The sequence below is a fragment of the Onychomys torridus genome, chromosome 5 (genome assembly GCF_903995425.1).
Source record: "Onychomys torridus chromosome 5, mOncTor1.1, whole genome shotgun sequence".
NCBI classification, from domain to species: Eukaryota; Metazoa; Chordata; class Mammalia; order Rodentia; family Cricetidae; genus Onychomys; species Onychomys torridus.
Window position 1 is genome coordinate 22365574 of NC_050447.1, and position 21916 is coordinate 22387489.

Sequence of the window (21916 nt, forward strand, 5' to 3'; positions counted from 1 at the left end):
GGCCTCTGAAATAGCATCGAGTGCTCTTAACCTCCTAGCCTCCTTCTCTCCAGCCCCACTCTGTGTCTTCTGAGAGCTCAGTGCTTCTTTTCAAAGCCCCTCACTTCCCTCGTAGATGTCCTTCTCTGTGGCCAATGCTCCCTTCTCTGCCCTGCCTCCACCAACTTCGTGAAATCCCACAGATTTCACAAGTTCTGTAGTTTCGCTTGTCATTTGCTGTGTGGGTAGTGCGTGGTGGATGCTTGACAACTTCTGTGATCTGCAGGAGACATGTTTGGGTAGGGTACTTGTGCTTTGCTTAGCATCTATGATTACCAGCCTGCAGATGCTCCAGTAGCGGCCCTTCCCTTCCTGTACAGGTGCATCTTGTGGGATTCACACATTGAGAACTCCGGACCAAGATGTCTTCCTGTAAGAGCTGGGGAAATGAAAGTTCAGATTGGTTTTGGGCTCAGCTGGGATCTCACAGCAGTCAGCTGTCCCAGTGAGACAGGATGTCCCATCGGTGACAGCCACAAACCAAGAGCCCTTTCCCTAGTGTTTGGAGGTGGTAGAGGGTGGGAAGGTGATGGGGGTCAGGCTGATGGTATACCTAGCCTCTGGCTGTACTGTACTTCATCACGGCTGAGCCCTCTCTCTTTGGAGAGAAAGTGGTGAACACTGCCCTGGTGTGTGTGTGTGTGTGTGTGTGTGTGTGTGTGTGTGTGTGTGTGTATGTATGTTTTGCATAGGGTGTGTGAGGGGAACCACTCACAAAACCTAGTACATGCTAGCCATAGGCTAGACAACTCCCATCAGTTACCTAGTGGTCCTATGAACTGGGTGTCATTACCAACATGTCGTGGTGAAGCCAGTGAATATCAGAAAACCATTGGTTGGCTTAAATTCACTCTGGAAAGTCTCAGTGCCCATATCGCGCAGTTTTATCGCTGTTACTTCTCCAGGCATCTCTGGTGAAATACTAACCTGGTTCTGGCTTCCCTCAGCAGTCTGACGGGGCATGCATGGGGTTCTGTCTTCAGACTCAAGACACTGGAGACTGATTGTAGCCTATGCTGTATGTCCCTTTTATACGCTGCTGTTATCTTTGCCATCAAAACATTGACATTTTTTAAGTCATTTTACTTTTTAGAATGTAAGTGTATTTTAAGGGAAATGCTTCATATTATTAGAGTAAATAGGAGATCCGTGTATAAGTTGCAATAAATAGAAGAAAATCATGAAAATGAATAGCATTCAAATAAATTAATGCTCTTAAAATTTAGCTAGAAAGCCATGTGTGGCATATGCCTTTGAGCCCAACACTCAGGAGGCAGAAGCAGGCAAGTCTCAGTGAGTTTGAGACCAGCCCAGTCTACATAGTGAGTTTCAGGCCAGCCAAGGGTTACATAGTAAGACCCTATCTCAACAAAACAAAATAAATAAAATTTAGCTAGAAACATTTTCTTTGTCAAAAAAGATTGTACACCCACATGCACTGGGGGTATTAACAGCAACCAGGAGGTAGCAGAAGCCCTTGCCCATCAGCAGGTGAATGGATAGAAAAAATGTGGTTCCTATATACAGCAGATAGTAAACATTTTAAATGGACACTTTCCCCCTTTCCTCTTGAGACAGGGTTATATAACCCAGGCTGGCTTAGAACCTTTGATCCTACTGCCTTATTCTCCTAAGTGCAGGAAACAGGTAAGGTCTCATGTAGTCCTGGTTGGCCTCATACTTGATACATAGCTAATGATGACTTTGAACCTCTGGTCCTTCTGCCTTGGCCTCGAAGTTGATGGGATTACAGGCACATGGCATCAACTCCATCTGGGAGGACATTCTGACCTATGGATAACATGACTGAATCTTGATGGTGTGCATTGTGGGATTGGCCAGTCAGGGAAGGACACACACTGTGTGGTTCTGGTCATATGATCCTTACAGTTGGTGCATTAGTAGAGACACATTGAAGAGTGGCTGCTAGGCCTTCAGGTCTGGTGACTGGGGTGTTGTGTTTGGGAAAATCAAAAAGCTTTGGAGACAGACGATGGTGATGGTTGCACAACAGTGGGTGTACTTCATGTCACAGAACTCAATACCTACAAATGAATAACATAACACATTTTGTGACATATACATATGTTACCACAGTTAAAATTTTCAAATACAATTTTTTTTAGACAAGTGCTCACTATGTGGCTGAGGCTGGTCTGGAACTGAAGGGCCTCCTGGGCAGCCCTCCTGAATGCTGGGGTTACAGGAATGTGCCCACCACCATGCTCAGCTCGGGTATCTTGCCTTTTGTGTTTAATAAAAGAGTGAAGAATGGAGAGCAGGGAGACGTAAGTCTGGGGTAGAAAACCTAAAACCTTCCCGGCACAGAGGTAGTCCCGGCTGCCCCAGAAGGATGGCTGGGGCCCAGCACTCCTGGGCTGTGGTGTGCCATGCTGGTTGGAGGTCCTCACCAAGTGTTGCATCAATATGGCTACTGCCAGGTTGCTTTAGGAAGGGAAACTGGCCCAGATCAGCCACACAGCAGGTCCAAACTTCTGTACTCATCAGAAAGAAGCTAAAGACATTTTGTCCCTACTTGGAGTCTTCAGATTGTCATCAAGAGTGGGGGAGATTTGGAGTGTAAATGACTCATTCATGGTATTCCTCACCTCTTCTAATGTCCAGTCAGCTCTCAGTCCTTCCCCGATCCCCCAGGTGGGGAGACCCTTGTCAAGGGATGGCAATGACCTCATCCCCACCTAAGGAAGGCACCACTTTGTCTCTTCATGCTGCAGACTCCATAACGTTTTTGGAGAGCAGGAGTGAGGTTGGGGGACTACGTAAGCCCACATGTGTCACAGCTGGCACAGAGCAGACATGGGCACAAATGTGGCTGGCATGTACAGAGCTGGGCCAGAGTAGGAACTGGGGACCAGAGCTCTACCCAGGCCTTTAGCGCAGCTGCTCAGTGGGGAGCAGGAAGGAGTTGGCAGTTCAGTCCTGGAGGCAGCCAGGAGACCCCTGATGTGAAAGGCCAGGAGGTGAATGCCTGGTTATAATGGTCAAAGAAAACTAAAGCATGGGGGCGGAGGAGTTAGGGGTGTGGTTCAGGGCGCAGACACTTGCCATTCGTGCACAAAACAAAAGACAATAACAAGGTCAACAACAACAACAACATCCAAAAAGGGCAAATGCTTATCTAAGTCACCCAGTGGGAGTGTGGCCAAGGAGTTGAGACACAGCTGAAGCTCTGATAGTATCTGGGGTGGTACCCCTTTTCCTCTGAGCCCCTGCACACACTGTGAGCTGGGCTGAGCTGACACTTGAGGGGGCTGGTTTGAACAGCAGAGGGGAGGGATACTGTGTTGGGACCTCCCTGCTTTCTCCCTTGGGCTGCATCTCTATTTCTACCCATGACCCCCATGTTGTAGGTCATGGTTGAACCCAGGGAGTTTGGATAGGCTGGGCAAGGGACCACATCTGTGTTCCCCATCCCCAGTCACTTCCTCATTCTCTCTGGGGCTCTGTAGAGAGCTTGGCTGGTGTTAATAGGGTGGGCTTGCGGAGTCCTGGCTGAAGGGCAGGCTGGTCAGCTTTGCCTCCCCTGCTGCTCTGGCCATACTTTCTGAGCTCTGTCCTGGGCCATCCGGAGCTGGATTGTTAGCCTTGCTAGGCTATCATCTGAGCATCTGTGACACTTGCTGGTCTTACTGCGGACTTGTCCCCACTCAAAGATATTCCTACCAGCACCTCCATCTTACAGAGGGGACACTGAAGCTCGGTCAGTTTAAAGACATTACTCCAACTCTCCTAGCCCATGGGGTGCTTGGACTTGAGCCAGGCAACATTTCCCAGCCTCCCTTGGGTCTCTGGATCAATCCTATGGATTTTCAAGTCAGTCAAAGGCCATTTCTCCTTTTCTGTAAGTGGGGAAATTGAGGCTAGGGGAGGGGCCATAGTTTGCCCAAGGGTGCAGAGCTGCCAGCATCTTGAACCATCCACGGTACCATGCTGTCCTTCCAGGCACCTCTTTGGAGGAATAGCCATCCCCAGGAAGTCAGGAGGGGCCCCAGAGTAAGATCAAGGAGACCTTGGTTTGGCCAACAGCTCAGAGGAAACAGGCTGCTACCACGAAAGAAGAAGTGAGGCAGGGGCATAGGGTGAAGTGAGACCAGAGACAGCAGGGGACGAGGGGGATGAGGTGAACGGAGACACCACAATTTTCAGCTCCTCCCAACTTCCTTTTCTCCTTGCAGACGCTAGAGGACTGAGCAGAGAGAGCAGTGAGGCCGCAGCTGCAGCAGCTTCACAGGTTAGTCCCCTCGACCCCTCCACCCTCCCACCCATTGGTCCCCATCCACAGACCCCACAGGCCCCTTCCCAGGTGTACAGGCCTCATGATGTCCCAGGAGTATTGAGCTAGGGACCCACTTTCTTCCAATCGCAAAGAACCCCTGCTTTCAGAAGTGGCCACTGAAGTCAAGGCATGGTTATGTTTTAGGGCCTAGCTCTCCTGGACCCCAGCTTCTCATATATAAAACGAGATGAGTCCTGTAACCCGAGTCTTGAGTGACAGAGGGTGGACAGTTACATGCTCTGCATGGGGTTTAGCCCAGAGCCTATGCTCGGCAAATGGGAGCTGGTAAAGCTCCTGAGCAGCTTGGACACAGTATCTCAGAGAGAGAGGGCCTCCAGACAAGGTGGGTCAAACTCCCCGGTGTTTTGCTGTGGCCTTCCTTGCTGACTAGTGACACAGGCTCATAGTGACATCTCTCTGGGCTGTAATTTGCTTGACTCATTGGTCCATTCCTCACCCAGGCCAGAGGCAGCTGGAGGAAGCCAGAGTCAGGGTCCCTGCCTATGGCCAGCAGGGGTAGCTGTTTAAGGGAGCATGTATGTAGAGGAGCATTGTGGTGGGATGCTCTGGTGCTGCTGGGGTACATGATCTGTTCTGGGGAGCAAGCAAGGGCTCCCAAGCCTCATGCACAGATGCATTCCTGCTCAAGACCTTTGGTTAGAGGACTAGACCTCTAACCAAAGGCCTGATTCCCACAAGTAAGGATTCTGGAAGGGGCTGTTGAGTTCTTCTTGTGAAATAGGTCTCTTTGGCCTCATTTTACACCCGAGAAAATCAGAGGGTCAGTGAGGCCAAGTTCTTAACCCAGGGTCACACAGCCTGGACAGTGGATAGTGGGGCTGCTTATTAAATCCACAGCTTTCTAAGCTCTTTTCTTTGTTCACATATATCTTAATCTCTCCATTGACCTAAAATAGAGTCTACTTGTCTACCGCCACTGCAGCTCTCTGGCCACCTCTGGAGAGCTGCTGCCGGTGCTGGCTTAGAATTTGGGGCCCAGGTCTGGGTCCTAGCTTAGCTACAAGGCCCTTCCAAGCTGTTGCTGAGCCCCAACCAAACCCTTTGCTTCCCTAGCATTATGTTGTCTTACAGTCTCATAGAACCATCTGGAAAGTCAGGAAAGGGATTCCTGCTTCCCAGGGGGCTCCAAGCGATGAGTCAGGGGGTGAGAAACCTGATGGCTGAGGGGGCAGGGTGGTGGTGCATGGATCCTGCTTGTCAGAGACAGGTACCTGAGTTTACAGTCAGCAGTAAAGGTAGCGGTCTGCCCCTGAGAATGAGGTTGAAACCACAGCTTCTGTCAGTTTGGAGGGGGAGGGACTTCTGCTCCGGCCTTGATTTTTATAGTTGTAAGTGGAGTCAGGCTGCTCTTCGCTCTGTTTGTTTGGGAGTGGCCTGGCCAAGCCCTGAGAATCAAGCCTTAGGGCCCAGACCCTCAAAGTCAAACTCTTCAGCCCATGGGTTTCAGTTTCTCCACTAAGTTTCATCAGTTGAGGTCTTCTGCATTACCAGGTCCTGGCTGTCTCATTGGAAACAGTTCATGTTGTCCCTTCCAAAGCCTCCTCAGTCTTCCCAAAGCTTCCCACATCCCTTCCTGAGATCTCAAGAAGGTGAGTCCTGCAATCTAGCATCCCAGCTCAATTCCTCTCTTAAGACTGGCTTCTATATTAATACATAGTATTAAAAACTGCGGGCTAGAAATGTAGCTCAGTTTGTAGAGTGCTTTGCCTAGCATCCACAAAGCCCACATAAGAGACCAGGTGCAGTGGCGCATGCCTGTGATCTCAGAACTTGGGAAGTGGATTCGGGAGGATACTAAGACTGAGGTCAGCCTCAGTTACATAGTGAGTTTGAGGCTAGCCCAGGTTACACAGTGTGATTCTGCCTCAAAACCCAAAAGATTAAAAATGATGCTTCTACATCACAAATAAAGATCATGTGATGTTAAAAAAAATAAATGTCAAACTAGAAACTATGCTCATGCAATAGACAGGGGCTGATTTTCCTATTACGGAAACTTCCTAGAAAGTGGAAGGTACATTGTACCCTGATGTACAAATGGTGAACCTGCACACACTGGAAGGAACACACATACGGTGATAACTGTGTTTTGTTTCTTGCAGCACTGGGGATGGAACCCAGGGCCTGGTCATGCTCAGCAAGCGCTCTATCACTGACAAACACCCCAGCCTGGCTGCTTGTTTGTAAGAGCAATAGACCCAGCCAGAGGGCATCAGAATCCCTGTCCCCCTAAATGCTATTGACAGAGGACTGTGAGATAAATCCTGACTCATCCTTAAGATAACTTCAGCATAGGCAGTTGAAGAGGTGGCATCCCTGGATACAGCCATGACAGACTCTCCCAGACATGTTTTCAAGAGAAAAAACGAAGGTCAGAACAGTACAGCCCAGGCTCCACTTTGTATATTACATGGCAGAAGTCTCATTTGTCTGTGTTTGCATAAACAAACACTGGAAGCTAGCTTGAGCAGACTCCAAGGAAGGGAGTATCCTGCAGGCCACTGAGCTGGGACTGAGCAGCTGGGCTTGCAGAATGGAGGACAGCCTTGCGTTTTATAGCTTTTCGTATTTATTTCTTTACTTACTGTTTATATTTGAAAGATGTAAATGTCTAAGCTGTCCAAAAAATAAATAGAAACCAAGACGTGTGCAAGTGTAGCATATGGGCAAACCTTAGGAACACAGACAAGGGCGACAGAGAAGTGATGTTGCTCCCACACAGATGTACACCTTCCTGCTTTCAAACATGTAAGAAAAGCGACTTGTTTTTGCAAGGATGGGATTACATTGTTTCATACCCTTAAATTATTTTATTTTATTTTATGTGTATGGATGTTTTGCCTGCATATATGTCTATGCACCATTTGTGAGCCTGGTGGCAAGGGAGGTCAGAAGAGGGTGCTGGATCCTTTGGGACCAGAGTTCCAGGTGGTTGTGAGCTGCCCTGTGTCCTCTGGAACAGCGGCCAGTGCTCTTAACTACTTGAGTCTCCTCTCCAGGCCCTAGTTTTTACAACCCTAAACCATGTTTTTTCCCTTTTCGTGTTGAAGATTGCCAAGGCTTTGCCTGCACTAGGAAAGTGTTCCGCCACTGAGCCACACCCCTGTATACTGAGCCCCTGTATGACTTTCAGAATCTTTCACTCAAAATGCTATGTTGTGCTCATTTTTAACTTCAAAAAGTAAAATTTTAATCTAGTGTATTCTCTTATCACTGGTAATCACCAAGCCCCATGTTTGCTAAGCAATTAGCACTGAGCTACGTTCCTGGCTTTCCTTTTTTAACTGCTAATTTTGTAAAAAGTTTCAAATTCACAGGTACTTGGAAAAAAAATCATACAGAAAAGTTCTGTGTGCTTTTCACCCAGTTTTTCTCCTGTAGTGATATCTTACACACATATAGTGTACTCTCTAGCCCAAGCAATTGACTTTGGTGCGATTCACAGAGATCACCAGCTCAGTATGTGTTCATTTACACACCAGTGTAGTGTGGGTGAGGATCGAGTTCTATGCAGTTTATCAAGTGCAAACTCCTGGAACAGGCAACACAGTCACAGGGCAGATCGCTCCATCATCACATTGGTCCTCATGCTCCCCCTTCCTAGACACACAGGAGCCCTCCCTTGCCGGTGGCAACCGCTGATCTCACCCGTGTCTCTGTAATTATCATTTCAAGCATGTTCTGCTGGTCACATCACACGGTCTTAACATTTTGAGTTTTTTTGTTGTTGTTGTTGTTGTTTACTCAGTAGAATTCCTTTGAGATCCATCTAAATATATCGTTTTGTTTATGTTGTTGGCTTTTATTGAGACAGGGCTTATTAGGTAGACCACGCTGTCCCAGAACTCACAGAGATTCACCTACTTTTGCCTCCCAAGTGCTGGGATTAGTGGCACATGCCACCATACCTGACAAGTATATAGTTTTTTTTTTTTTTTTTTTTTTTTTTTAAGAAATATATTTCTCCAAATTGCTGAGTTATACCTCATGGCGTGGCTGTGTTACAGTTATACCTCATGGCGTGGCTGTGTTACAGTTATACCTCATGGCGTGGCTGTGTTACAGTTATACCTCATGGCGTGGCTGTGTTACAGTTATACCTCATGGCATGGCCGCATTACAGTTGTATGGCTGTGTACAAGTAGGATGCATATGTGCCATTGAAATAATGTTGATGTCAAAGGACGACTTCATGGATTTGGTTCTCTCCAACCTTTACATGGGTTGCAGGCACTGAAGTCAGGTCACCAGGTTTTTGTGGCAAGTGCCCTTACCCACTGAAACCATCTTGCCAGTCCCTCAATTTTGGGATATTATTAATAAAGCTGATGTGAATGCTTGTATACAGATTTCTTTGTGAACATGTTGTTATTTCTCAGACGAACACTCAAGAGCTACTGCAAGCTCCCATGGTAGATGTGTGTTTAGTTTCAGTTTCTGTTGGTGGTGCTGCTGTGGAACCCAGGCTGCATGGGTGAGGCAAGCGATCTACCACTGGCCCTCACCACAGCGCTGGCTTGTCATGCAGGCGCGCGCATACACACACACACACACACACACACACACACACACACACACACACACATACAAAACTGCCTAACTGTTTCCCAGGAGCCGCTGACTCTGTCTTATTCAGCTATTCCTCTATTAATAGACATTTTAAAGTTCCTTCCTTTTTTTTTTAAAAAAGAATTTATTTATTTGTAATTTTAATTTTATGGGTATGAGTGTTTTGCCCGCATGTATATATGTACCCCATATGTGAACTCATTGCTTGCAGAGGCTAGAAGAGAGGGCATCAGATCCCCTGGCACTAGAGTGACACATGGTTGTGATCTGCCATGTAGGTGCTGCGAACTGAACCCAAGTCCTTTGACAAGTGCTTTTAACTGCTGAGCCATCTCTCCAGACCTTCAACTTTCCTTCTATAAATTATTATTATTAAAAAAAAAAACAACCAGGGTCTCACTATGTAGCCCTGCATAGCTTGGAACTTCCTAAGTAGACTAAGCTGACCTAGAACTCATAAAGATCTGCTTGTCTCTGCCTCCACAGTGCTGAGATTAAATGTGTGTGCTGCTGCACAAGGCTTTAAAGTTTTACAACACATGTATTTATTGTGTAGTAAGTGTGTGTGTGTACGTGTGTGGGTGTGTATAGCTCATAGTGCATGTGTGGAGGTCAGAACAACTTGTAAGAGATAGTTCTCTCCTTCCCACCATGTGGGACCTGAGTATTTAACTCAGGTTTTCAGGCGTGGTGGCAAGTGCCTTTACCCACTGGACCATCTGGCTGGAACAGTTTATTGTTATAAAAGATTTTCACTTGTCTGTGTGTGTGTGAGTTTGCATATGCGTGCACACAGAGGCCAGAAGAGAGAGTGGGGCATCTTACATCCTCTTTAACTGTTCCTCTTAGGCAGGGTCACTTGAACCTGACGCTTATGCCTTGGTTAGGCTGGAAATCAGCAAACCTCAGAAATCTCCCTGCCTCTGTTTACTTGGCGCTGGGGCTACATATGCTCTCGGGGAACATGGGTTTGTTATAGGGGAGCTGGGACTTGGATGCCAGTCCTCATGACTGGCAAGCACTCTTGACTGTGCAGCCATCTCTCCATCTTCAAGCTAGCTCTTTCCTTTCTTTCTAATTATCATGTTGCACATGAGTGTGCATGCACATATGTGAGTATGGACACCTTTGTGGCTTTATTTTTTTTTTAACATTTATTCATTTATTTATTTACTTTGTGTGTGTGTGTGTGTGTGTAGTCATGTTCCTGCACAGCATGTATGTGGAAGTCAGGGAACAGCCTTTGGGAGTGGGTTCTCTCTTTCTACCATGTGTTCTGCCCAAGGAATTCAGGTAGTCAGGCCTGTGTGGAATGCTGCTTAGTTTTGTTTTGTTTTGTTTTGTTTGGGTCAACTTGACATAAACTAGAATAATTTTAGGAAGAGGAAACATCCATTGAGGAATTGTCTCCATCAGCTGCCCTGTGGGGTATCATCTTGATTAATGATGAGGTGGGAGGGCCCAGCCCACTGTGGGTGGTGCCTCTGATGGACAGGTGGTCCCTCTGATGGACAGGTGGTCCTGTGTTCTCTAAGAAAGCCGGCTGAGGAGTCAGGAGGAGTGAGCCAGTAAGCATGTTCCTTCACGGCTTCTGCTCCCGTTCCTGCCCCAACTTCCCTCTATGATGGAATGTAAGCTGTAAGCTGAAATGTCCCCAACCAGATGGTTTTGGTCATGATGTTTATCACACAGCAAGCACTCTTACCATCTCAGCCATCTCCCTAGCCCTATTTTTAGAAATTCTTTCCTTAATAGCTTTAATTAATTCCTGAAGTAATGTAATGATAAGCCAGTCCCTCTGATCAGGTTAGGCACATTCTAAACAGACGATGACAGAAACAGACTGTGTACACTGTGTTCAGCGGTGTGAAGGATTGTTTTTCTTTCTGAATTTTCATCCTTTGGGGCTCAAGGTTGCATTCTACTGAATGAAGTTATAGCCCAGATATACAGTTTGGGAACTTTAAGGTCTGATGCTATGATACATCAAAGCAGGAAACAGCACATGTGGACAACTGTCACGGGTGTCTTTATCCCGTTTGCTTGGCAAAAGGACCAAGCAAAATTCTTCAGATTCATTCAGACACAGTGTACATGGAATCTTTGCCATATTATTTTATTCTTCTATCGAGATTCTTATATCAAATAGATTCTTGGCCTAAATGAATTACGCTGCCACATCACTAAAAAAAAATGTTGTAAGGCCAGGCATGGTAACCATGCCTTTAATCCCAGTATTGCTGAGACAGAGGCAGGGGGATCTCTAGAAGTTCGAGGCCAGCCTGGTCTACACCATGAGTTCCATGACAGCCAGAGCTACATAGTGAGACCTTGTCTCAAAAAAGCAAAACAAAACCCTCAAATTTATTAATTTATTTTTACATTCCTATCTATCTATCTATCAATCTATCTATCTATCTATCTATCTATCTATCTATCATCTATCTATCTATCTATCTATCTATCTATCCATTTACCTATCTACTTATCTATTATCCCTCCCATCCGTAGTCAACGAGACAGTGACTCTCAATCAAACTGAGAGCTAACCAATGTGGTTCATCTAGCCAGCTTTCTCTGGATCCCCTGTCTGCCCTCTGAATCTGGAATAACAGATGGTTGCTTTGCTCACCCAGTATTTACAAGGGTTCTAAGGATGCAAACTCTGGTCTCTTGTTTATGTGGCGAGGGCTTACCCGTCGGGCTGTCTCCCTGACTAAATCCTGTGTTTAGCCTCATCTTCCAGCCCCTTCTTCAGAGGCCCCTGATGCCTCCCATTCTCAAGTGCTTGCAAGGCCATGAGCCTTGAAGAAGAACAAGAAGGAGGAGGGAGAGGAAAGCTGTGTGTGTGGGGTGTTACACAAATATCTAGAAGGTAGAGGTACTGACCATGGTATCCCTCTCCAAGGCCAAGAGGATACCAGCCGAGGACATGGATGCACACAGGTCCCTTTTCTTCTGCCTGTGCCTTCTGGCTGCTCAAAGTATCCCAGCAGGTAGGTGATGACTTCCTGGGGAAGGAGTGCTGAGAAGCTGGCTCAAGGCCTGAGTCCCACTGTCCACAGAAACACTGTCAGAGCTACTGAACCTGATGAAACGCCTTGAGCGTCCCTTTGGCCGGACCTCGCCTTCCAGAGTGAGGTGAGTCAGTGTACCCTCAGCCATACACATATTCAGCTTGTGGTGACTGAGTACCCACTGTGTGAGTACCCACTGTGTGAGTACTCACTGTGTTCCTGGTACCAGGGTATGGAGTTTCAAGAGAGGCTTGCCATAGCCTCCCAGAATTTATTGTCTAGTGAGGGCCCCTTGATGAATTATTATGAGTCAAATGGGTCCATGCATTGCCTAGGCAGGGGTTCGAAGACTTGGGCTGGGGACATGGGTTACACAGGGCAAGTTGGGGGTTGGGGGGTAGAGATGTAATGGTGAGAGGGCTGGGTGGGGGGTGGGAGTCCCCACCCCAGGCTGTCTCCAGCTCCTCCCCAGTCCCAGGCATATCCATCACTTGGAGGAGATGCTGCTCAACACCAGCTTCCGTGGGCACAACTTGACGCTGCAGACAAACTCCATCCAGTCTCTGGTCTTCAAGCTGGGTTGTGACTTTCCTGGCCTCTCCCTGTCCAGTGCCACCCTGACAAATGTCTCCCAGGTCAGAGGCAGCCATGGAAGTCCTGCAGGGGTTTATGGTCAAGATCTTCCCCCACTGCCTGGTACCCCAGTCCCCTGTCCACGGTGGTCAGTGTGTGAGTGTGTGTGTGTGTGTGTGTGTGCGCGTGCGCGCTAGGGTGGTTCTGTCCTCGGGGAATGAAGATGGGTGGGAAGGTCTGAGAGGAGGTGCTGTCAGAAAGTGGGGCTCAGGTGAGGCCTGGTACTGTTTAATGGGGAGGGAGCCCAAAGGTGTTGAGACTGGATCCCTGATCTCTGACCACTAGGCTTAAGCCCATCTGCTGCCATCCACAGGCCTGGGCCCCACATGCCATGCAGTTTCCTGCTGAGCTGACCAAGGATGCCTGTGTGATGTCTAGGCCTGCTGAGCTCCGGCTCATCTGCATCTACTTCTTCACCGCAGGCCTCTTCCAGGTCAGCAGGGGGTGGCTAAGGAGTCTTCTGTATCACAGATGGGGCTGGGAGTGGGGACCAGCTCACTGTGCAACTGTAGCTGGTCACTGCCACACTCTGGGACCCACTTTCCCCACTTGCTTTAGGGAGAGACAAAAGCAACTTAGGGAAGAATTTGTTCTGGCCCATAGTTTGAGGATGTAGTCCGTCATGGTGGGCAGGAGTGCACAGACCTGTCTAACCTGATCTAGATAATCCTTTACTGGCCTGCCCAGAAGCTTGACTCAAGGCGACAAGGAGGAGGGGCTGGGATAAGAATTCTGATCTCACACGGGATCTCTCTGGCTCCCTGTCTACTTAGCCCCTTTTCTCCTGCCCTTCCAGGATGATAGCAACTCATCCCTGCTCAATAACTATGTCCTGGGGGCCCAGCTGGACCACAGGCCTGTGAACAACCTTCAGAAGCCGGTCAACATCAGCTTCTGGCACAACCAAAGTCTGGTACTGTTGGGCCCACCTCCATCCCAGCTGCTGAAGCTTTCCTGTCAACCTGGTTTGGCCAAACTGAAAATCATGGCGCCATATGGGAAACAATTTTTAAATCTGTTCTTCGACAATTTCTGTAAAGAAATAAGGAAGAATTTTGTCGTGATTTTTTTTTTTTTTTTTGAGTTGCTAGTGCTAGAGAGCCAGCTTAAGCTCTAAAGGGGATTTATGTGTTCCTATCAATGGAATGTTTGGGGGAGTTCCACCTTCAGGTATGGCTGGATCCAGCACAGACATAATACTGTCAGAGTTGCATCTTCTCTAGACTCAGCAGGGTTTTCCTTGGCTTTCATTCCTGTGGGGAGATGGATGCTGACCACACTGGGTTTGCGTCTAAGGTTCTTCCTGACCAGTGCAAACCAGGACTCCAGAAGGTCTGACTGACTGACGTGTCTATTACTGAAGCAGGCTGTGTTAGGAGGATGAGATGTGTGGATTTGCTAGGCTGGGTCACATGGGGTGGGGGTAGTGCCGGTGCTGATGCTGGAGCAGGGAAGAGTAGCCGGGAGACACATGTCCTGCTGCTGCTGCTTCCGGGTCCCTGGCCTGCCTGCCTCCCTGTGAAGAAGTCCAGAGTGCTGTGTTCTGGCTCCGTCTGCCTCCCTCAGAGCAGGAAGGCCTTCATTCTCGCCTTCTTGGTGACCTTTCCTCCTACCTTCGAGCTTTGCCGTCGCCCTTTCCTTTGTTTTTTTGTTTTGTTTTGTTTTGTTTTATTTTTGTTTGTTTTTTGTTTTTGTTTTCCAAGACAGGGTTTCTCTGTGTAGCTTTGCGCCTTTCCTGGACTAGCTCTTTAGACCAGGCTGGCCTCGAACTCACACAGATCCACCTGCCTCTGCCTCCCGAGTGCTGGGATCACAGGCGTGCGCCACCACCGCCCTTCCCTTTGGAATGAGAGTTCCGTTCCACTTCCATTAAGTCCATGTCCCCTAAGACCTCCTTCTGTCTGTCCCTCCTCTGCCGCTTTCCACAGCATGTCTGCGCCAGACCCCTTGCCTCCATCATAGGGCTTGGCTGCAAATGAGTCTCCTGTGATGGGTCTGGGAAGAGGTAGCAAACAGTGGCTTATAGAAGACCTGCCACACCAAGAGCCACACTGCCACCCCCACCCCGAAGGCTGAGTGGCCTTTTGTGCTTCTGCTGGAACCTTGTGACTTGGATATGTAGGGTCCATTTTGCAGATGAATACGCTGAGGCTCAGAGAAGCTTGCCCACCTGTCCAAGACACTGAGAACTTGTGGTGAAGGTGGGGGCTGGCATGTGGGATTGTCAAAGCCCAGCCAGCACCCACAAAATGTCAACAGTGGGGCAGTTGAATCTCCCCTGGGCCCCAGGCTCCCAGCCCCTAACGTGGAATGTCGCCCTGCACCCCTGGACTGACCCTCACATCTCGTTTCAGGAAGGGTACACAGTCACCTGTGTTTTCTGGAAGGAGGTAGCCACCAAGCACAGCTGGGGGGCCTGGAGCCCCGAGGGCTGTTCTACAGAGCAGCCCTCTCCTACTCAGGTTCTCTGCCACTGCGACCACCTCACCTACTTCGCCGTTCTCATGGTATGCGGGCATTTGCCTTGAGTGAGGAGGATGGGAGCTTCGGGAGCCCCTGAGAGGTGGTACAGGAGCTAGGCTGAAGACAGCATAGAGGGTGGTGGGCCCAACCCTCCCGTGATTAAGTCACACAAGTCAATTTAGGGACCCGCTTTCCTTTAAAAGTCGGTTATGCTTCAGGCATGGCTTGATCCAGGGGCTAAATCACACTAAGACAGGATTCCATCTCTAGCCCTCCACTATGCTCGCTCCATCCTGGCTTGGCCCTCAGCTGGGATGCCCTGGGGGATAATAACACAGCTGCCAGCACCTTCAGGCTCATTCATGCCTTGCTGCCTTTCAGACCAGTGGAATTCAGGAGCCTCCCTTACCCAGTCTCAGCCCAGACTTGTTGTGCCTATCCATACAGTGGGAGAAGGGGGTTGTGGGTTACAAAAGCCACAGCGCAGGCTATGGCCTCACTTAAGGCAGGACTGGGCTGGGCTGTGGGGAAGGAACTTGGAACCGAGGTCTGGGAGACTTTTCTGGTGGCTCCCAGAGAGAGCTGGGCATTTCTAAGCTTCAGACTCTCATCCCCTTTGCTCCGTAGCAGCTCTCTGCAGACCCGGTGCCCGCTGAGCTACAGGTGCCCCTTGAGTACATCTCCCTGGTGGGCTGCAGCATCTCCATTGTGGCCTCCCTGCTCACCATACTCCTGCATGCCCACTCCAGGTAACCCCTGCCCTGCCCAGCCCCCCACCCTGCTGCCGCTTTGTGTCTTCCTTCTTGCTCCAGCTTTCCGAGGCAGGTGGGTTACTCAGAGGGAAGGGTCACGGAGCACACGCCATCCTAACAGTGTGGCAGCTATTGCGTCTCCCTGATTAGCTTCAGTTCCCCCATCACTGTGCATCTGTGAGCCAGGCCACGGTGCTGTCTGAGTGATGTCCCACCCACAGGAAGCAAAATGACTCCATCTCACGCATCCACATGAACCTGCACGGCTCTGTTCTGCTCCTGAATGTCACCTTCCTTCTGAGCTCCCAGATGGCCCCGCTCACAGTGCCCAGGTCAGTCTGCCTGGTGCTGGCTGCCACCCTACACTATGCACTGCTCAGCTGCCTCACCTGGATGGCCATTGAAGGCTTCAACCTCTACCTTCTCCTGGGGCGTGTCTACAACATCTACATCCACCGATACTTGCTCAAGCTCTGCATGCTGGGCTGGGGTAAGGGACATCTGTCTCACTTGCCTCTGGGACTTCCCGAGTACAGGGTGCTAACCTCAAGTCCTCCTGCCTGTCACCACAACTGCATGAGCATGGGCTACCATCCCTGCCAACACTCACCACCACTGTCAATATTACTAAGTTCTCTTTAGCATCTCTAACTCCATCTCCATCCGTGGCATCAGCTCCACCATCCCCTCCACCCCCAGCACCACCATTGCTCCTGCATACCGTCACCTCCCTACCTGCTTCTGTTTTCAACACTACCATCACCTTCATCACCTCCACCCTTGGCACTGCCGTCACCCCCAGTGGCCTGTTCCCACTATCACCACCACCAGGTCCCTGCCTCTACCACCCACACCTGCCTTTACTCCCACCTCCAGCACCCCACCTCCTTTATCGCCATCACCTCCCTCCCCTTCACTGCACCCACCACCATCCCCTTATCATCCCCTTTGCCACAGCAGCACCACCGGGGACGCCTGCACCACCTTAGTCCTTTTTGTTGTTATCTCTGTTTCCTCTCAAGTTCCCCAACCACTCCCCACCTCCTGTCTGCTCCCTGCCACCTCCCAGGTGACCACCGCCGCTGCTGCCACTCAGCTCTGGAATTCCACTGACTACATCTCGGAGATGAGCCTCTTCCAAGACCACTCAGCTGGCTCTGAAGGCGGAGCCTGTGTGGGGCTGCAGCTCGGCACAGTGTGCACCCCTCCTCCGCCACCACGGACCAGAGCCAGCTCATCTCGGGGCTTCCTGTCTTTGTCTCGCCCCTCAGGGTTTCCAGCATTCCTGGTGCTGTTCCTTCTGGTGGTCAAGAGCTCAGTGTACGGGCCCTGTGTGATCCCTTTCTTCAGTAGCCAGGAAAACGGCACAGGCTTCCAGAATGTGTCCATGTGAGTGCCTGGTGAGACAGAGGGGCCATGTGGGCCTGGGCTTTCTAGGGTGAAGTGTGGCTGAGGGGCAAAGAGGGAGCCATGATTGGGGGGGGGCAGTGGATTCTTTTCACCCTTTCCATGTTCCTGAGGTCTCTGCAGGGGTGGATGCCTGCTCTGTGCTGATGGACTAGGAAGCCACAGAGTGGACACCAATACTTGCTGAGCCTCCAGGACCAGTTACAGTGGTTCTCAACCTTCTCAATACTGCAGCCCTTTAAAACGGTTCCTCATGTTGTGGTGACCCCCAACCATAGAATTATTTTTGTTTCTGCTTCATAACTGTAATTTTGCTACTGTTAGGAATTGTAATATAAATATCAGATATGTCACCACTGTGGGGGTTCAGACCCACAGGTTGAGAACCACTGATTTAGGAGGTCCTGGCAACAGTTGGCCACATATCACATGGCCACATGCTTGGCTCTGTGGTTTCACCCAGTGCAGGCACCAGAGCTGCCAAGCTCAGCTGGCACCTGACTGCTGTGTCTGTCTTCAGGCCACCTTGTTTAGTTGGCAGACTCAGCTTAGCTCTTCATTGCACAGAGCACAGGACATTGCCAGCACCTCAGCTCCCATGCTGCTGGTGTGGGACCTGGGGGGGGGGATGCTGTGGGGGATGAACTCAGCTTCTACAGGGTCTGGGGGGGGGGGGAGGCAGCAGAGAGGAAGACAAACTCTGCTGTGGCCATCAAGATTATAATTGCAAAACACTTCCAACAGGTGGGTACACTATAGTAGTGTAGGAGACCCCTGTGGAGGGTGAGGGTGAATGAGACAGCTCGTGGGTAAAGGCACAAACTTACAACCTGAATTCTATCCCCAGAACCTCTGGTGGAAGGAGAAAACTAACTCCCCAAAGCTGTCCTTTGATCCCTACATCTGTGCGTGCCATGGCATGCATACTTACACTCCCACACACCATGCACATATAGCAACAATAAATAAAATAATGAATAAGACCCTCATGAAGCCATATGGAAAGTTGGCAGTCCAGCCACAATGGCAGCTCAGGGTTGCTAAGGGCTTGTGGGGGCAGGCTTGGTGGATGAGTATGTTCAATGCTCACAGTGAGGGCTCAGCCCCGCTGCCAGCCCTATGTTACAATAGGGCAACTGAGGCACAGACAGCTCAAGAACTCTTCCATGAGATCCAAGGCTATCAACTAAAAGCTGGGACTTGGCCTGCCAACAGCTCCCCCAGACATGGTCCAGCTCCAACTCCCGGCTGTCACCAGGAGTTTGGGGAAGAGTGGGAAGTGGCATGGATATTGCTGAGGAGTGAGCTCCTTTAGAGATATATCTCATTATATCATGTGCAGTGTGGACAGAAGAGCTTCATTGTCAGGTCCCCAAGACAAGAACACAGCAGTGGACAAATGGGAAGCTTCACACTACGAACCAGCGTCCCTGCATTTCTTACCGCTTTCTGTCCTTCAGGAGATTGTTACCCCGCTTTGGTGACTTTTATCTTCCATTAAAAACTCACAGAACTCTACCATCTATGTATCCATCTATCTATCTATCTATCTATCTATCTACCTACCTACCTATCTATCATCTATCTATCCATGTATGTATGTATGTGTGTATATATATATGTATGTATCTGTCATCTATCTATCCATGTATATATGTATGTATGTATCAATCCATGTATGTATGTATGTATGTATGTATGTATGTATGTATGTATGTATCTATCTATCTATCTATCTATCTATTATCATCTACTTACCTATCTACCCACCTTTCATCTATCTGCATCCCTAAACTAAAATGCTGTTTTACAAAGCACTCTTCAAACATAGTCTGGTCACGTAGCAGGGATGCTGGAGTATAAGCAGTGGCAGAGCCTTCATGCTAGAACATTCTACAGCAGCAAAAGCAAAGGACTCATAATGCTGGCTACCGATGTGCATGGCTCTTGCAATGATGTTCAAAGACACCGTGACTCAGTGTTAGGGCCCCTGGAGGGGTATCTGGATACATGATTGTGACAGGAACTCGGACTCAGGGCCCAGACCAAGGGGCTTCAAGTTCCACTCTTGCCCCAGCCTGAGCTCCTGAGCAGAAGCCTTAACTGTGGGATGGAGATGGTTAGGTGTCTGCCCCTGGTCTGTAATGGGATAACCCATGTTGACCTTGGGGCATGCTCTGACCTAAGCAAAGATTAGCACCTGTCTTGAAGGTGTCCTAGACAGGAAAAGCCCAAGGCCTCTTGGAGGGCCTAGGCCCAAGCCAGGGCCCAGCAGGCACCCCCAGTGCCCTCTGTGGGATTTCCCTGTGGCTCATCTGCTCCACAGCTCCTTCATATAGATCATCTACCCACCAAACCATGGGGTTGTGCTTCCCAAACTGCTCAGTTCTCGGTGGGGAAATGTCTAGGGAGGTGTGTCCCATTGCACAACAGTAATGCCAAGATAATGATGGTGGGTAGAATGGAAGAGGAAGCTTCCAGAGTGAGAGCCCAGTCCAGTGATCTGCTAGGACATTGGTCAGGTTGGCATGGAGGAGCTGAGGCAGCAGAATGAGGAGGAGGCTTGAGGCACCGTGGCTGAAAGGAGGCACTTCAGTAAGTGGGTGGAGGTGCCAGATGATCCCGTTGTAGTGGCTGATGGGAAGCTGGGAGGGGCTTGGGTATATGAACTATCAGGCAAGTTACAGTCACTGGGTCAGCAAGACCAGGCATGGATAAGAGTCAGTTCCAAGGCTCCCAAGGCACTTGGCCTCATGCAGGTCTTGGGGCCATGCTAATCCTGGTTTTCTCTCTTTCCCTGCAGGTGCTGGGTGAGCAGTCCCATGGTACACAGTGTCCTGGTCATGGGCTATGGCGGCCTAACATCTCTGTTCAACCTGGTCGTGCTGGCCTGGGCTCTGTGGATCTTGTGCAGGCTCCGGGCTCGGGAGAAGGCACTGAGCCCTTGGGCCTTTCGGGACACTGTCATGGTGCTGGGCCTCACTGTGCTACTGGGCACCACCTGGGCCCTGGCCTTCTTCTCCATCAGTGTCATCCTGCTGCCTCAGCTCTTCCTTTTCACCATCTTCAACTCACTCTATGGTAGGCTGCAGGAGCTCACAGGGCGGCAGGCGCTGGGAGGGGTTAGTCATGGGGGGGTCTCTAGGTCAAGGGGTGGGTGATGACTAAGCCCACAGCTCCATTTAAACTAGTCTGGGGACACATCTGCCCAGAGGAGAGGCTTGCCTCTGAACTGCATGAAGGTGCCCTCTGGGTCTGTCCCTCTATCCCCTGACGACAGGAGGTTGTTGGGTTCTGGTGGCGTTCTCACTGACCAGCCTGTCTTGCAGGTTTCTTCCTCTTCCTGTGGTTCTGCTCACAGAGGCATTACTCAGAAGCCAAAGCCAAGGCAGAGAAGGAGGCAGTCAGCTCCTCCCAGATGACACACTAATCCAGCTCCCAGCCTGCAGCCTCAGCCTCTCCTCCTCCCAGCAGCCCACAGCCTTGGCTCATCCAGGGAAGGTGGTGGGCTGGTTGCGGAACACCAGAGTCTGCTGTACCCTCCAGGGATCCTTTTCAACTCTCAGAATTACCTAGGGCAGAAGGCAGTGCGTGGACCCTTGTCCTGGTCCTTCATTCCTGAGTGCAGTTCCATTGGCCAGGCTATGGACAGAGCGTGGGCCTGCGAGCCAGGAGGCTATGCCAGACTGGATCACACCTGCTCAGCACTTACAGACACTCACACTGTCGTGGCCTATGCCTGGGGACACTCTTCCTTTTGCCAGTCCCAACTGATTACAATTTCAACTATCTATCTTTCCAAAGGCTAAGAAATCCAGCTCTTCTCCCTCCTTAGCCCCCACAGGTGGTGTAGACCAGCAGCCAAAGCCAGGCCTCTGTCTCTTCCCTGAAACAGAGCCAGCTGGGCTTGAGGGCTCTAGCTCCTAAATCATTATGTGGGACCGGATTTTCCTGGTGGACATGAGGGTGTGTGTTCAAAATCTACAAACTCTGCCCACAATGGGAGAGAATCAGCACTGCTTTAGAGCTGTCTATCAGACCAGGTGGGAGACAGTCAGTGCCTTCCCCAGGATGGACAGTAGGGGGCACTGTTGGCTTGTGTGCCAAGGCATTAGCTCCAAAATTGCCCCTGGAAATGCAGCTGTTACCTGTATAAGGGCCCATCAACCAGTAAGAGAGTCTGGGACCCCAATGCCTTTGGTTTTCCCACACCCATCGTCTTTCGCTGTGCATTTGAACAAGGTCACATTTGGGGGTTTGTGCTCAAGCATTCCTGCCACCAGAGCAGCTGGTGGGGGTAGATTCTCAGGGCCATGGTAGCCATCAGACACACCATGTCCTTGAACCACAGTAAGGGAATCAGAGCTGGATGACAACCTCCTGGTGGAGAGCGGGTCCTCTGTCTTTCGGGGCATTTCTGGGTAATCATGACTCCATCCTCCCAGGGGGTCTTCTGCCTTTCTGGGTGTTTCTGGGTAATCATGTACTTAGCTCCTCACTGGCTGATGAGTGTACAGGCTCTGGACCAGGCTGCCCCGGCTCAGATGCCAGGTCTGTGGCTGTGGGCAAGTCGTCCGACCTCTTTGTGCCTTAGTTTCTCCACCTACAGCAGGGACAACAGTAGTAGCTCTTTGGAAAATCCACTTAAGTCTTACTACATGAGGCCTCAATAAATGTTTACTGCTATTATGAGATTTATATTATTATTATTATTATTA

The 21916-nt window shown here is 49.8% G+C and overlaps 1 protein-coding gene across 1 annotated transcript; it reads left to right on the forward strand.

Moving 5' to 3' along the window:
- Window positions 1-4247: 4247 nt before the first annotated feature.
- Window positions 4248-21887, forward strand: Adgrg5 (adhesion G protein-coupled receptor G5). Its single transcript, XM_036188361.1, has 12 exons — window positions 4248-4291; window positions 11835-11922; window positions 11992-12067; window positions 12416-12578; window positions 12890-13009; window positions 13373-13489; window positions 14931-15083; window positions 15667-15788; window positions 16013-16281; window positions 17063-17180; window positions 20002-20279; window positions 20528-21887. The coding sequence occupies exons 2-12, from the start codon at window positions 11859-11861 to the stop codon at window positions 20626-20628; spliced, it is 1581 nt and encodes a 526-aa protein (XP_036044254.1). The 5' UTR covers window positions 4248-4291; window positions 11835-11858; the 3' UTR covers window positions 20629-21887.
- The last annotated feature ends 29 nt before the right edge of the window (window positions 21888-21916 follow it).

Excerpts from the sequence above, each read along its gene's own strand:
- Adgrg5 (XM_036188361.1), top strand. The coding sequence starts at position 11,859 with ATGGATGCACACAGGTCCCTTTTCTTCTGCCTGTGCCTTCTGGCTGCT. Across the intron at positions 12,579-12,889 it reads CCCTGACAAATGTCTCCCAG|GCCTGGGCCCCACATGCCAT; the intron begins GTCAGAGGCAGC and ends TGCCATCCACAG. Across the intron at positions 15,084-15,666 it reads CCTACTTCGCCGTTCTCATG|CAGCTCTCTGCAGACCCGGT; the intron begins GTATGCGGGCAT and ends TTTGCTCCGTAG.